The sequence below is a fragment of the Carcharodon carcharias genome, chromosome 6 (genome assembly GCF_017639515.1).
Source record: "Carcharodon carcharias isolate sCarCar2 chromosome 6, sCarCar2.pri, whole genome shotgun sequence".
Classification (NCBI taxonomy): domain Eukaryota; kingdom Metazoa; phylum Chordata; class Chondrichthyes; order Lamniformes; family Lamnidae; genus Carcharodon; species Carcharodon carcharias.
Genome location: NC_054472.1, coordinates 194,148,199 through 194,164,144, shown reverse-complemented (window position 1 = coordinate 194,164,144; position 15,946 = coordinate 194,148,199). Strand labels below are relative to the sequence as shown.

General features: G+C 44.4%; 1 protein-coding gene across 6 annotated transcripts in view; it reads right to left on the bottom strand.

Annotated features, from left to right (window-relative positions):
• Nucleotides 1–15,946, bottom strand: part of agap3 (ArfGAP with GTPase domain, ankyrin repeat and PH domain 3) — an 847,377-nt gene that overhangs the window by 470,752 nt on the left and 360,679 nt on the right. For all 6 annotated transcript variants that reach the window (XR_005943290.1, XM_041189384.1, XM_041189385.1 and 3 more), the window contains exon 2: nucleotides 2,734–2,792. Coding sequence is in view for 5 of the 6 variants with exons in the window: in XM_041189384.1 (XP_041045318.1) it covers nucleotides 2,734–2,792 (59 nt within the window). In the remaining variant the exon portion in view is untranslated. The remainder of the gene's footprint in view (nucleotides 1–2,733; nucleotides 2,793–15,946) is intronic.

Below are 15,946 nucleotides of genomic sequence, written 5' to 3'. Positions count from 1 at the left end.
TCAGATGAGCCGAAGGATAAAATGAAACTGGGGCACGCGCAGCTTTGAAAAAGGGTAACTGGCCGGGTTAGATTGGTCCTGCTTTTTTTTTATGGATAGGGCATGCCTGGGCAATTTTCCACATAGCCGGGTAGATGCCAGTGTTGCAGCTGTACTGGAACAGCTTAGCTAATTCAGGAGCACAAGTCTTCAGTACTACTGCCAGAATGTTCTCCAGGTCCATAGTCTTTGCAGTATCCAGTGCCCTTCAGCCATTTCTAGATATCGCTTAGTGTCACAATCAGAAGACAGGTGGAAAAATATATATCTCCATATCATCCTGGCTACTTTATAAACATTACTTTGTTTTAAAATGGACAAATAGCTGAACTAATAAACTGGTCGCAGCTAACCACATGATGGTTGTTTTGGAAGTTTCTGAGCAGTTTAAAGATGGACAAAGGCTAAATTACTGAACTCTTGGAATGTAACACTCCTTGAATTTTATAAACATTCCATCCAAGCCAACTCAAAGGGTTAGTAGACAGGGCATCTGCACCAGCCAGCACGAGACAAAGGCAGAGCTATTGGGACTCCTCATCTCCAAATTCTTGCTAATGCTTCCACAGTTACCTGCTGAAAGCACAACGGGTTTTAACAAGGGGGGACTTGTTAGCTGAATAGCTTGACCCAAAACCACCCTGTCACATGACTGAGACTTCAGCTGTTTGAATTTCTTTATTTATACAGCTTTTGGGTTCTATCATCAGTCGCTGTTTAGCCTCAGAAGAGAAGCAGGACTCCAGGTTAGCAGCTTGCCTCTGTCTACCATTTACCACCTAACAGGTAGCAACAGAGCTCAGCCCAGGTTTAAATTGCCTGGCCTTCATTTACACTATGTTCTACTGGAACAATTTGAACTTTTGTATTAAGACTAATTCATCCCCACGTGCTTTTTTCCATTATGGAAGTCATCGCTTCTGGAAAAGCAGATCAGCCTGCAACAGTTTCAGCTTGCTAACCTCTGAAGGGATACAACACTTGTCTTTTTGATCCTGGACTCTGGGCTCACATGAAACCATAATCCTTATTTTTTTTGTTTGTGGCCTTTGCCCTGAACTCCTCTTTTGTTATATGAATGCAAGAAGGGGTGGATATTGCAAAACCCCTGCCCACGTTTTGAGTGTGCGTGAAATAAAGCAGCTCCCTTCTTTTACCCTATCTCAAGTTTGTTGTGGGGTTATGAAAAGAGGATTGGATCACTCTAAAACTGAAGGATTGGAGAAAATACACCACCACTTATAAAGGGGGAAATCAAGAATAAAAAAATGCCTTTCTGTTTACGCATGGGTAATGAGTGGGGAAATCAGAGTTGTTCTAATTTAAACCCTCTCCTGCTTGTGACACCTAGAATGACTTGAATTGGCTGAAGACTGGCACCTGTAATTCTGGGGACCTCAGAAGGAGGCAAAGATGGATCATCCACTCAGCACTTCTAGTTGAAGATGGCTGCAAATGTTTCAGGCTTGCCTTTTGCACTGATGTGCTGGACTCTCCATCATTGAAGATGGGGATATTTGTGGGGTCTCCTCCGCCAGTGAGTTGCAGAGTTTAGATCTGATCCGTTGGTTGTGAGGTAGCTTAGCTCTGCCTATCACATGCTGCGTCTGGCACACAAATAGTCCTGTGTTATAGCTTCAACAGCTTGACACCTTATTTTTAGGTATGCCTGGTGCTGCTCCTTGCATGCTCTCCTGCACATTTCATTGAAGCAGGCCTGATTCCCCAGCTTGATGGTAATGGTAGAGTGGAGGATATGCCAGGCCATGAGGTTATAGATTGTGGTTGAGTACAATTCTGCAGCTGCTGAAGTCCCACAGCACCTCATGGTTGCCCAGTTTTGAGATGTTAGATCTGTTCAAAAGCTATTCCATTTAGTGGCTGTTGCAAACAACACAATGGAGCGTATCCTCTATGTGAATTGGGATGCCATCTCCACAATGAATGTGCAGTGGTCACTCCTTTTTTATTTACTTGTGGGATGTGGGTGTCGCTGGCTAGGCCAGCATTTATTGCCCATTCTTAATTGCCCTAGAGAAGGTGGGGGTGAGCTGACTTCTTGAATCACTGCAGTCCATGTGGTGTAGGTACACCCACAGTGCTGTTAGGGAGGGAGTTTGCCATTGTCGTTTCCAGTGTCTAAGTCGATGCCAAGTAGTCCGTGCAGTTACGTTCCTTAAAACTTCACAGCAACTTATACAACGGAGTGGCTTGCTAGGCCATTTAAGAGTCAACCACATTGCTGTGGGTCTGGAGTCACACGCAGACTAGACCAGGTAAGGACAGCTGATTTTCTTCCTTAAAGGACATTAATGAACCAGATGGGTTTTTACAACATTGGCAATGGTTTCATGGTCATCATTAGACTTTTTTAATTCCACCAATACTGTCATAGACAGATGTATCTGCGACAGGTAGATTGGTGAGGACGAGGTCAAGTAGGTTTTTCCCTCTTGTTGGTTCCCTCACCACCTCCCACAAACACAGTAAAACAGCTATGTCCTTTAGGACTCAGTCAGCTCAGTCAGTAGTGGTGCCACCGAGCCACGCTTGTTGATGGACACTGAAGTCCCCCACCCAGAGTACATTCTGCACCTTTGCCACCCTCAGTGCTTCCTCCAAGTGATGTTAAACATTGAAGGAATACGATTTTTGATTCAAACAAAACCAGACAAGTTACAGAAGATCACTTACCACTTTCAGTTCTGGGACAGACCGACTCAGCGTCCACTCCTGACTGTTCACAAACGAGTCTGTAACAAACACCACAGGCCATGTTAGTTAAAGGTTCACCCCACAGCTAAACAACAAATCTTTAGCATTGAAAAACTCAGCAGGTCTGACAGACCGGCTGAGCTTTTCCAGGTATTTTTGTTTTTGTTTCAGATTTCCAGCATCCGCAGTATTTTGCTTAAATCTTTAGCGTTAGCACCTTTCACATCTTCAGGACATCTCAAAGTACTTTACAGCCATTAAGTCACTTGTGAAGTTACTGCTGTAATAGGACTGAGCCGAGTTGGCACAAGCTGCCTTGGAGGATTAGTCATTTTTGTTCTATTTAACAACAACAGGAACATGTATCGTCTTTAACAGTAAATGTCCCTAGGCATCCAAACACTGCTTACCTGTGCTGTAAAAATCTAACTGACTGCATTCATGGGAAGATAAGAACAGGAAAAGCCATTCAGCCTTACAGCTCATTCTGCACTTTATGATATTACAAGTGATTTGTGCCTCAAACCCATTTACTCACTTTTGTTCTGCATCCTTTGATAGCCTTACAGAATTCTGTAGGTCTTCAAAGCTGAAAACTGACCCAAAGCATCAACATCTTTTGGTGAGTGTTCTAGATTTCCACTATTTTTGGATGAGGAAGTATGAAGAAGAGCTTAGCTCCAATTTGAAGACTTCTGGCATCCCTCCACCAGAAACTGAACTGGACTAACCGCATCAATATTGTGGCTACAAGAGCAGGTCAGAGGCTCAGAATTCAACGGTTTCTCTAGTGATAGTTATTGTATTGGAAGGTGCTGTTGAAGAAGCCTGTCTCCCCAAAGCCTGTGCACCATCTACAAGACAGAAGTCAGGAGCGTGATGGAATACTCTCCATTTGCCTGGATGAGTGCAGCTCCAACGACAATCATCGAGGACAAAGCGGCCCGCTTGACTGGCACCCCGTCCACCACTTACAACATCCACTCGCTCCCAACAAAGCACAGTGACAGCTATGCATACCATCTACAAGATGCACCAAAGCAACTCACCAAGGCTCCTTCAACAGCACCTTCCAATACAATAGCTATCACTAGAGAACAAGTACTAGGGAAACTAATGGGGCTAAAGACCAATAAGTCTCCTGGACCTGATGGATTGCATCGTAGGATATTAAAGGAAGTAGTTACAGAGATAGTGGATACACTGATAGTAATCTTCCAAGAACCCTTAGATTCTGGAAAAGTCCCAGAGGATTGGAAAACTCACAATGTAACACCTTTATTCAAAAAGGGAAGGAGACAAAAAAACAGGTAACTATAGGCCAGTTAACTTAACATCTGTCATTGGGAAAATGTTGGAGTCTATTATAAATGATGTAATGGCAGAGCATTTAGAAATACATTATCTAATCAAGCAGAGTCAGCATGGTTTCATGAAGGGGAAATCATGCCTGACAAATTTATTAGAATTCTTTGAGGAGGTAACAGGCAGGATAGTAGATGTAATATATTTGGATTTTCAAAAGGTGTTTGATAAGGTGCCACACATAAGGCTATTTAATAAGATAAGAGCCCATGGTGTTGGGGGTAGTATATTAACATGGATAGAGGATTGGCTAACTAATAGAAGACAAAGAGTTGGGATAAGCGGGGATGGGCATTTTCAGGATGGCAACCTGTAACTAATGGTGTGTCAGAGGGATGACTTAGATGAGAGAAGTGAATGTACTATTGCCAAGTTTGCAGATGACACAAAAATAGGTGGGAAGGCAAGTGGTGAGGGTGACACAAGGAGTCTACTGAGGGATATAGACGGGTTAAGTGAGTGGACAAAAACTTGGCAGATGGGATATAATGTGGGAAAATGTGAGGTTATGCACTTTGGCAGGAAGAATAGAGGATCTGAAGATTATTTAAATGGAGAAAGACTGCAGAAAGCTGCAGCACAGAGGGACTCGGGAGTCCCTGTGTATGAATCCCAAAAAGCTGTTCAACGGGTAATAGGGAAGGCAAATGGAACGTTGGCCTTTATTTCAAAGGGAATGGAGTATAAAAATAGGGAAGTCTTGCTCAAACTATACAAGGCACCAGTTAGACCACACCTGGAATACTGTGAACAGTTTTGGTCCCCTTATCTAAGGAAAGATATACTGGCATTGGAGGCAGTCCAGAGAAGGTTCGCTAGGTTGATCCCAGGTATGGAGGGGTTTTTTTATGAGGAGAGGTTGAACAGGTTGCGCCTGTACTCATTGGAGTTTAGAAGAACGAGAGGCAATATAAGATTGATACATATAAGATTCTTAGGGGGCTTGACAGGGTAGATGCTGAGAGGTTGTTTCCCCTTGTGGGAGAGTCTAGAACCAGAGAGCATGATCTCAGAGTAAGGAGGCACCCATTTAAAAGAGTTGAGGAGGAATTTCTTCTCTCAGAGGGTAGTCAATCTGTGGAACTCTTTACTACAGAGGGCTGTAGAGGCTGGGTCATTAAGTATATTCAAGTCTGAGATGGACAGATTTTTAATCAGTAAGGGAATCAAGGTTATGGGGAAAAGGCAGGAAAGTGGAGTTGAGGATTATCAGATCAGCCATGATCTCATTGAATGGTGGAGCAGACTCGATGGGCCCAAATGGCCTATCTGCTCCCACTTTTTATGATCTTATAGTCTAAACCCGCGGCCTCTACCACCTAGAAGGACAAGGGCAGCAGACTCAAAGTGACACCACCATCTTGAAGTTCCCCTCCAAGCCACCCATCATCCTGACTTGGAAATATATCACCGTTCCTTCCCTGTCACTTGGTCAAAATGCTGGAACTCCCTCCCTAACAGCACTGTGGGTATACGTACACCACATGGGCTCCAGCGGTTCAAGAAGCCAGCTCACCACCACCTTCTCAAGGGCAATTAGGGATGGGCAACAAAAATGCTGGCCCAGCCAGCGACACCCACGTCCTGAGAAAGAATAAAAAAGGAAAGATTCTCTGTATGTACCCACTACTTTAAATGCCTCGTTTAAATCATCTTTCAGACTTTTAAAATCAAGAGAGTACAAACTAGCTTCATAATAATTTAAGATTTAAAACCCACACAATATTTTTGGTGCTGCGCCCCCTCTCAGGCCAATATGTCCTTCCTAAGGTGGGACCTAAAACTGAACGTGGTTACTACAGAAGGGGCTAACTAGCACTCTGTACAATTGTAACATATTTTTCTATGTCAGCCCTCGAGACAACATTCCTTTAGCTTTTTCACTACTTGTTGGAGCAATATCCAAGCCAAATTGATGACCTCATACTTTCCTGCATTGAATTCCATCTGCCATCGTTTGCCCACTCGCTTGATCTGTCCATGTCTCTTTGTAACCTCATGCTCCCATCCATGCAACTTCCTGTCCCCCCCACCCCCAACATAATGCCTTCTGCAAACTTGAATATATAACTCGCTATTCCTTCATCCAAGCTAATAAGAAATGTGGTGAAAAGTTGGGGCGCCAGGATAGACCTCGGGAGACACCACCTACCACATCCCACCAATCAGAGACCATTCCTTTGATCTCCATGTTCCATCTCCTGCCTCTCAACCAGTTAACAGCCCTCTTCGCAAAGTTACCTCCAATTCAGCATTTTTTGCTACTAATCTCTTGTGCAAAAACTTATCATATGCTGCTTTAGGTCACCATCTAGAGACACTGCCATGTGCGCCATTATGTGACCTCTGAAAAACAGTAGCTTGGGCAAGAGGTTACACCTGGGAAAGAAGAGGCACAGGAGGACATCAGCAGAAAAAAGAGGGAAGAAAAAAATGACAGCAACACAGAGTAGCCCAGGAACACAGAGGACAATTGTAGTAACCCAATCATCTCAGCCAAGACCCGTTAAAGCACCATGGCCTGGGATTTGAACTTACCACCATCCTACTCTGTGTCGCTGAATCGGCACCAACTGAATAATAGATTCTTGGAGGTCCAAAGCCCAGAAAAAAGCCCTTCGGCCCATCTGCGCCAGTCAACCAAGTACCTAACTATTCTAATCCCATTTTCAAGCACTAGGCCCATAGTTTTGTATGCCATGGCATCGCAAGTACATATCCAAATACTTCTTAAATGTTATGAAGGTTCCTACCTCTCCCACCCTTTCAGGCAGTGAGTTCCAGATTCCCACCACCCTCTGGGTGAAAACATTCTTCCTCACATCCTCTCTAAGCCTCCTGCCCCTTATCTTAAATCTGTGCCCCCTGGTTATTGATCCCTCTGCCAAGGGGAAAAGTTCCTCCTATCTACCCCATCTATGCCCCTCATAATTTTATACACCTCAAGTCCCCCCCCTCAATCTCCTCTGCTCCAGGGAAAATAACCCCAGTCTGTCCAATCTCTCTCATAACTAAAACTCTCTAGCCCAGGCAACATCCTGGTAAATCTCCTCTGCACTCTCTCTAGTGCAATCACATCCTTCCTATAATGTGGATTCCAGAACTGCTCAATACTCTAGCTGTGACTTATCCAGCATTTTATACAGTTCCAGCATGACCTCCCTGCTCTTATATTCTATGCCTCAGCTAATAAAATGTCCCATATGCCTTCTTAACCACCTTATCTACCTGTCCCACTACCTTAAGGGACCGGTGGACATGCACACCAAGGTCCCTCTAATCCTCGGTATTTCCCAGGGTCCTACCATTCATCGTGTGTTCCCATGCCTTGTTTGTCCTGCCCAAGCATATCACCTCACACTTGTCCAGATTAAATTTCATCTGCCACTGATCAGCCCATCTGACCAACCCGTCTATATCCTCCTGTAATCTAAGGCTATCCTCCTCACTATTTTCCACCCCACCAATTTTCATGTCATCTGCGAACTTACTGATCAACCCTCCTACATTCAAGTCTAAATCGTTTATATATACCAAAAACATCAAGGGACCCAACACCGATTCCTGTGGAACCCCACTGGACACAGGCATCCAGTCACAAAAACACCCCTCGACCATCACCCTCTGCTTCCTGCCACTCAGCCAATTCTGGATCCAATTTGCCAAATTGCCTTGGATCCCATGGGCTCTTACCTTCGTTATCAGTCTCCCATGCGGGACCTTATCCAAAGCATTGCTGAAGTCCAAGTAGACTGTGTCAAATGCATTGCCCTCATCTACACACCTGACCATCTCTTCGAAAAATTCAATCAAATTGGTCAGACATGACCTCCCATAGAACCATAGAACACTACAGCACAGAAAACAGGACATTGAGCCCTTCTAGTCTGTGCCAAAATATTATTTCACTAGTCCCATTGACCTGCACCTAGTCCATAACCTTCCAGACCTCTCCCATCCATGTATCTATCAAAACCCACACAATATTCTTGACCCACAAACCCTTAACAAAACTATGCTGACTGCTCTTAATTAATCCCTGCCTCTCCATGTGTAGATTAATTCTAGCCCTCAGAATTACTTCCAATAATTTCTCTACCACTGAGGGGAATATTCACCCATCAGGTACAGGGCCACCCGCAACAAAATCTGTATCTGGGCTGCTTCAAAGCTTTCACTTTATCATCGTTCCAAACAGCAGCATCACTTCTAAAATACAAAGGAAGATGGTTGTGGTTGTTGGAGTTCAATCAATCATCTCAGTTCCAGGACATCACTGCAGGAGTTCCTCAGGGTAGTGTCCTCGGCTCAGCCATCTTCAGCTGCTTCATCAATTTTCCATCATTAGGTCAGAAGTGGGGATGTTCAGGGATGATTGCTGTATTCAGTCCCGTTCATGACTCCACACACACTGAGACAGTCTGAGCCCACATGCTTCAAGACATGCACAACATTCAGGTGTGGACAACTTTCAGACTTGGGTTGATAAGTGGCAAGTAACATTCACACAACACAACATCCTGACAATGACCATCTCCAATAAGAAAGAATATAACCATCTCTCTTTTTTTGTTCCACAGCATTACCATCACTGAATACCCCACTATCAACATCCTGGGGTTACCATTGACCAGAAACTGAACTGGGTCAGCCATATAAATACTGTGGCTATAAGAGCAGGTCAGAGACTAGGAATCCTGTGGAGAGTAACTCACCTCCTCACTCCCCAAAGCCTGTCCACCATCTACAAGGCACAAGTCAGGAGTGTTATGGAAGACTCACCTGTTGCCTGGATAAGTGTGGCTGATGGTCCACAGCACCTCATGGATGCCCAGTTTTGAGTGGCTAGATATGTTCGAAATCTATCCCGTTTTACATGGTGGTACTGCCAGACAACACAATGGAGGGTATTTTCTATGTTAAGGTGGGACTTTGTCTCTGCTGAATTAACAATGTTCAGCAACATTCGCAACTCCTCAGATACTGAAGTTGTCCATGTGCAAATGCAGCAAGAGCTGGTCAATATCCAGGCTTGGGGTGACAAGTGGCAAATAACATTCACACCACACAAGTATCAGGCAATGACCATCCCCAACAAGAGAGAGCCCAACCATCACCCCTTGATGTTCATTGCATTACCATCACTGAATCCCCCACTATCAACATCCTGGGGATTACCAGGAGCTGAACTGGACTAGCCATATAAATAAAAGCAAAAAACTGCGGATGCTGGAAATCCAAAACAAAAACAGAAATACCTGGAAAAACTTAGCAGGTCTGGCAGCATCTGCGGAAAGGAACACAGTTAACGTTTCGAGTCCGAATGACCTTTCAACAGAACTAAGTAAAAATAGAAAAACAATAGGAAAAACAAAAAGGAGGGGGAAAAATTGTTGAAATTTTAAATCATGAACTATCTCCTCCATCCCCATCCCCATCCCCTTTCTGATTTTTCCCCCTCCTTTTTGTTTTTTCCAATTATTTATATAGATTTTTCTTTTCCCACCTATTTTCATTATTTTTAAATGTATTTCCATCCATTGTTTTATCTCTACCTTTTAGCCTTTTTCGATTCCTTCACCCCACCCCACCCCGACTAGGGCTATCTGTACCTTGCTTGTCCTGCTTTCTACCCTTAATTAACACATTCATTTAGATAATATCACCACCTTCAACAACTCTTTGTCCTTTTGTCTGTGACATCTTTTGGTTATCTCCACCTATCACTGGCCCTCTATTCAGCTCTATCTGTGTTCCCCCCCCACGCCTCCCCCCAAACCAGCTTTTTTTTCACCTCTTTTCTACTTTTCCTTAGTTCTGTTGAAGGGTCATTCGGACTCGAAACGTTAACTGTGTTCCTCTCCACAGATGCTGCCAGACCTGCTGCGTTTTTCCAGGTATTTTTGTTTTTGTTTTAGCCATATAAATACTGTGGCTACAAGAACAGGTCAGAGGTTAGCAATCCTGTGATGAGTAACTCACCTCCTGACTCCCCAGAGCCTGTCCACCATCTACAAGGCAAAAGTCAGGAGTGTGGTGGGATACTCCCCACTTGCCTGGATGAGTGCAGCTCCTATAACACTCAAGAAGCTTGACACCATCTAGAACAAGCAGCCAACTTTATTGGCACCACATCCACAAACATTCACTCCCTCCACCACCGATGCACAGTAGCAGCAGTGTGTGTACCATCTACAAGATGCACTGCAGGAATTCACCAAGGCTCCTTCGACAGCACCTTCCAAACCCACGACCACTACCATCTGGAAGGACAAGGCAGCAGATACATGGGAACACCACCAACTGGAAGTTCCTCTCCAAGTCACGAACCACCCTGACTTGGAAAATATCATGTCCCTTCACTGTCGTTGGGTCAAAATCCTGGAACTCCCTTCCTAACAGCAATGCGGGTGTACCTACACCACATGGACTGCAGTGGTTCAAGAAGGCAGCTCACCACCACCACCTCAAGGGCAACTAGGGATGGGCAATAAATGCTGGCCCAGCCAGCAAAGCTCACATCCCATGAATGAATAAAGAAAAACTAAAAGCTAGCGTTCAAGTGCAGCAAGCAATTAGGAAAGCAAATGGTATGTTGGACTTCATCACAAGGAGATTTGAGTACGGGGGTAAATCAACTCCAGCACGATGCCACCATCAAACACACCTTCCCTTCAACCCCCGTCAGCATTCCATAGAGGCCATTCCCTCCGGGACACCCTGGTCCACTCCTCCAACAACCCCTACACCTCAACCCCCTCCCACTGCACTTTTCTATGCACCCGCAGAAGATGCAACACCTGCCCCTTCACTTCCTCTCTCCTCACCGGCCAAGGGCCCAAACACTCCTTTCAAGTGAAGCAGCATTTCACTTGCATTTCCCCCAACTTAGTCTACTGTATTCGTTGCTCCCAATGCGGTTTCCTCTACATTGGAGAGACCAAATGCAGACTGGGTGACCGCTTTGCAGAACACCTTCGGTCTGTCCGCAAGCATGACCCAGACCTCCCTGTCGCTTGCCATTTCAACACACCACCCTGCTCTCTTGCCCACATGTCTGTCCTTGGCCTGCTGCAATGTTCCAGTGAAGCTCAATGCAAACTGGAGGAACGGCACCTCATCTTTTGACTAGGCACTTTACAGCCTTCCGGACTGAATATTGAGTTCAACAACTTCAGATCATGAACTCTCTCCTCCATCCTCACCCCTTTTTGATCCCCTTTTTTCTAATAATTATTATTTTATTTTTATATATTTTTTGCTTTTCCCACCTATTTCTATTATTATTTTTAAATGTATTTCCATCCATTGTTTTATCTCCACCTTTTAGCCTACCTTGATCCCCTCCCCCCACCCCACCCTCACTAGGGCTGTCACTTGCTCATCCTGCTTTCTACTCTTAATGTCACCATTAGCACATCCTTTAGCTAATATCACCACCGTCAACACCCCTTTGAGCTTTTATTTATGACATCTTTGGCAAACTCTCCTTTCCCTCCACCTATCACTGGCCCTCTATCCAGCTCCACCTGTCCCACCCCTCTTAAACAGCTTATATTTCACCACATTTCTATTTCTCTTTAGTTCTGATGATGAGTCATACGGACTCAAAACGTTAACTCTGTCTTCCTCTCCACAGATGCTGTCAGACCTGCTGAGCTGTTCCAGCAATATTTGTTTTTGTTTCAGATTTCCAGCATCCACAGTAATTCGTTTTTATTTTATATTATACAGGAGTAAAGGTATCTTGCTGCAATTGTATAGAGCCGCTGAGGTATTGCGTACAGTGTTGGTCTCCTATGTAAGGCAGGATATACTTGCCATTGAAGGAGTGCAATGAAGGTTCACCAGATTAATCCTTGGGATTTCAGTATTGCCTTATGATAAGAGATGTTATGAGCTGGTGAGTCTAGAAGCAGGGGACATAGTCTTAAATGTCCTGCCCCTTATTCTGAGACTAAGGTGAAGAGGAATTTCTTCACTCATGGGTGTTGAATCTTTGGAATTCTCTACCCCAGAGGGCTGTGGAAGCTCAATCATTGAGTATGTTCAAAACAGAAATCGATAAGAGTTCTAGAGACTAATGACATCAAGGGATATGGAGATAACTTAGGAAACTGGCACTGAGGTAAACAATCAGCCATGATCTCACTGAATGGTGGAGCAGGCTCGACGGGCTGAATGGCCCACTCCCATCCCAATGTTCCTCTGATTACAGCACAGGAGGAGGCCATTTAGTTCTTTGTGTCTGTGCTGGCTCTCTGAATTGATGCTCTCTTTTGGATGAGACATTAAGCTGAGGCTCTCTCAGGTGGATGTAAAAGATCCCATACCATGATTCAAAGAGCAGCAGCGGGGTTCTCCAAACATCTGAGCCAATATTAATCCCTCAATTTACATCACCCAAACTGTTTGAGTCATTCATGTATTTATAAGTGCCATTTGTAAAATCAGACAGGCACAAGTTCATCCTGTCACCTGTGCACTCTTGCTCCACCAGTCATTTCAGCTTCACACTGTAGAATTCCTGTTCTATAATCAACCACTTGCTTTCCTCTCTTCCCATACTGATAGCATCTGCAACAAAACCTCTCTTCAATACAATCTCCAGAATCTTAGGCATCCCTAATATTGGCTGAGTTCAACTAATGCTGTGTCTCTCCTCCCCATATAGTTTGAAATTACCTTTGAACTGAAATGTTAGACTGGACAAACAGGAGTTCACAATCTCAGATCCTCTGCTCTCACCAATCAGACTTCATTCATAGGCACAAACTAGCAAGGAAAGATAATGTGAACATATATTGCAACATAGGATGAAGTCATGACATTCTGCTGTTATTCAAAATCATATCTGGGCTAGGTGTTGGCAAACTGTAGAACTTAAATAAGCCAACACACACACCATTTTAAAGTACAATTGCTCCATATATCTACCATGTGACACATTGTCTATGTATGTTTCTAGCCCTGTGTTACAGTATAGATTGGTGGTCTGTCAGTTCCAGCACTCTGTTATCACCCTGCCCAGTAGCTGGTGCCATCATTGTGAGATGACACAGCTAACCATAAACAAGCGATGTGTAAGAGATTGGAGCTGGAAACGTCCGAGGGCCTGTAGAGCATAGTAAACCCCTTCCATTCACACATCCACAGATCAGGCTGGGGCACTGTTCTCATGTGCAGTGAACTGCTGTCTGCAGGCAGTATGCCTGATAATGAAGTGCTAACTATACAGTGGGGTGTGGTTTGCTTCAGGTGCTCCTGGACTAGTTTGCTCTGATCTCTAGCAGTGATTGTGCGCTCAGTAAAATCTGGCACAGAGGAAAGCCTGATGGATTGTGTCCTGTGATGATTAACTCACAAGCTGCTTCAAGAGGTACATGGGGTTTATGCCAAAATGCCCCCAAAAAATGCAATTGGAATGATGTGACACCTCCCCCTGTCCACCCACTTTGCTCAGTCAGGAAATGGGCCCAGAGGGATGAATCAAACCTGGATTGGAACTTTTATGTATCATAGCACTGTAGAGAGATGATGCTGCCCAGCCACATTTGCCAGTGTTTAACGAATTCTAAAACCAGAGTCATTGTGGCATTTAATCTTAATTAATGTTGACCTTAATCTTTACTGAAGCTAACATTAAGCACAACCCTCCCCGAACCCATACAAACAAACTCCTGCAGGACCTGCAGGGACCAGAGAGGTTCAAGAAGAATCACCACCACCTTCTCAGGGAAGGGCAATAAAATTAGAACCCAGCCATTCAGGAGTTATGTCAGGAAACATTTTTCCACACAAAGGGAAGTGGAAATCTGCAGCTCTCTCCTCAAAATGCTGTTGAGACTGGGAGCTGGCCAAGTGGACATTTCAAAGCTGAGATCAGTAGATTTTCATTAGGGAAGGGGATTAAAGGTTACAGAATCAAAGCAGGTAGATGGAGTAAAGGTACAGACCAGCCATGATTTAATTTAACAATGGGACAATCTCAAGGGGCTGAATGGACTGTTCCTATGTTGTTCCTAAATGTGGCTTTGTCAATGATATCCACATCCCAAAATTACAGTTTGGAAGAGGCAGAACATTCAATTTGAAACAGGGCTTAGAGAGGAAGCAATCAAACTTTCTCAGGTCAGTTAGTGTCTGTGGAGAGAACAGATGTTTTAACATTTTACTGTTGACCCTTTGTCCAGTTTTCTCCACCTGATGAGTGTTTGTAGCATTTTCTGTTTATGTTTCAGATTAGCAGCATTCACAGCTTTCTGCTTTGGATCTAATATCATTAAGCTCATCAGTTTGGAATGGCAGCATGCCAGGGTAGTGCACATTTATGAGGGTAAAGTCAAACCCCTAAAAAAGAAACTTTGAGTGACCACCTGTGAGGGGTGCCTCATGGGGTAGTTTTGCCGAGTTAAACCTGATTTGTTCAAACTACAGAAAGACGCAGGACTGAGGGTGCTCTCAAACAGTTTATTCACACGAGGAAAAGGAGACAAATTACTGCTCAGCCCTAGATTCTTGGGTATAAATCCCTGCTCACTTTCCTTACATATCAACAGATCTTTGCATTCGGATGTTGGATGTATGCACCAATTAGGCATTAGTACTAAGACCAACCCTTTCCAACCCTCAGGTGTATAAAATACAAACAGGATAAACCAGTGAGTGGAAATGAAGAACTGGCAGAGAGTTGCCTAGGCTGTGAGGGTTGTTAGATTTGGCCCAGTAATACAGCATGAGCTTCAAGCGGTTTCCCAGACGCATCTTCAGTCCACCGTCACACACGTCATCACGCCACTTCAATGTGAAAGATGTCAACGCTTTGCCTTCAATGAGTTAAGGAGCGCTGCAAGCCCTTGCTCCATCAATTATTTCAGTACAAACTGACTCATTGGAGCCTGTGCTTCAATTAAGGGGCTTGGCTAGAAATATACTAGTTACTGCATGTTACCTGCTGTGTGATTACAGCTGAGTATATTGACTTATCTGGGTAAAAGCATGAACAGCAACTGCAGTGACACAGATGCACACAAATTTTCCTAACAGCATCCTGCAGTCTTCATGCCAAGAAAGAATACAGCCATATGTTGTCTGAAAAAGAGTTATTCGGACTCAAAATGTTAACTCTGTTTCTCTCTCCACAGATACTGCCAGACCTGCTGAGTTTATCCAGCATTTTCTGTTTTTATTTCAGATTTCCAGCATCAGCAGCATTTTGCTTTTACCTATGTTGTCTATGCTTCTTCTATACGTTGGTATTGTAGACGTATATTAAAACCTGTATCCACCAGTACTGTACCCCAGTGTTACACAGTGACATACCTGTCACCACCAGTACTGTACCCCAGTGTTATACAGTGACAGGCCTGTCCCCACCAGTACTGTACCCTAGCGTTATACAATGACAGACCTGTCCCCACCAGTACTGTACCCCAATGTTATGCAGTGACAGACCTGTCCCCACTAGTACTGTACCCCAGTGTTATACAATGACAGACTTGTTCCCATCAGTACTGTACCCCCGTGTTATGCAGTGACAGACCTGTCCCCACCAGTACTGTACCCCAGTGTTATGCAGTGACAGACCTGTCCCCACCAGTACTGTACTCCAGTGTTCTATGGTGACAGACCTGTATCTACTGGGAAGTCAGCGTTAGATTGATCAAAGTATCCTTTCAGATGTGACCCAAGTCAGAGGTTAGGAATGCTGCGATGAGTAACTCACCTCCTGACTCCCCAAAATCTGTCCACCATCTACAAGGCACAAGTCAGGAGTGTGATGGAATATTCCCCACTTGCCTGGATGAGTGCAGCTCCCACAACACTC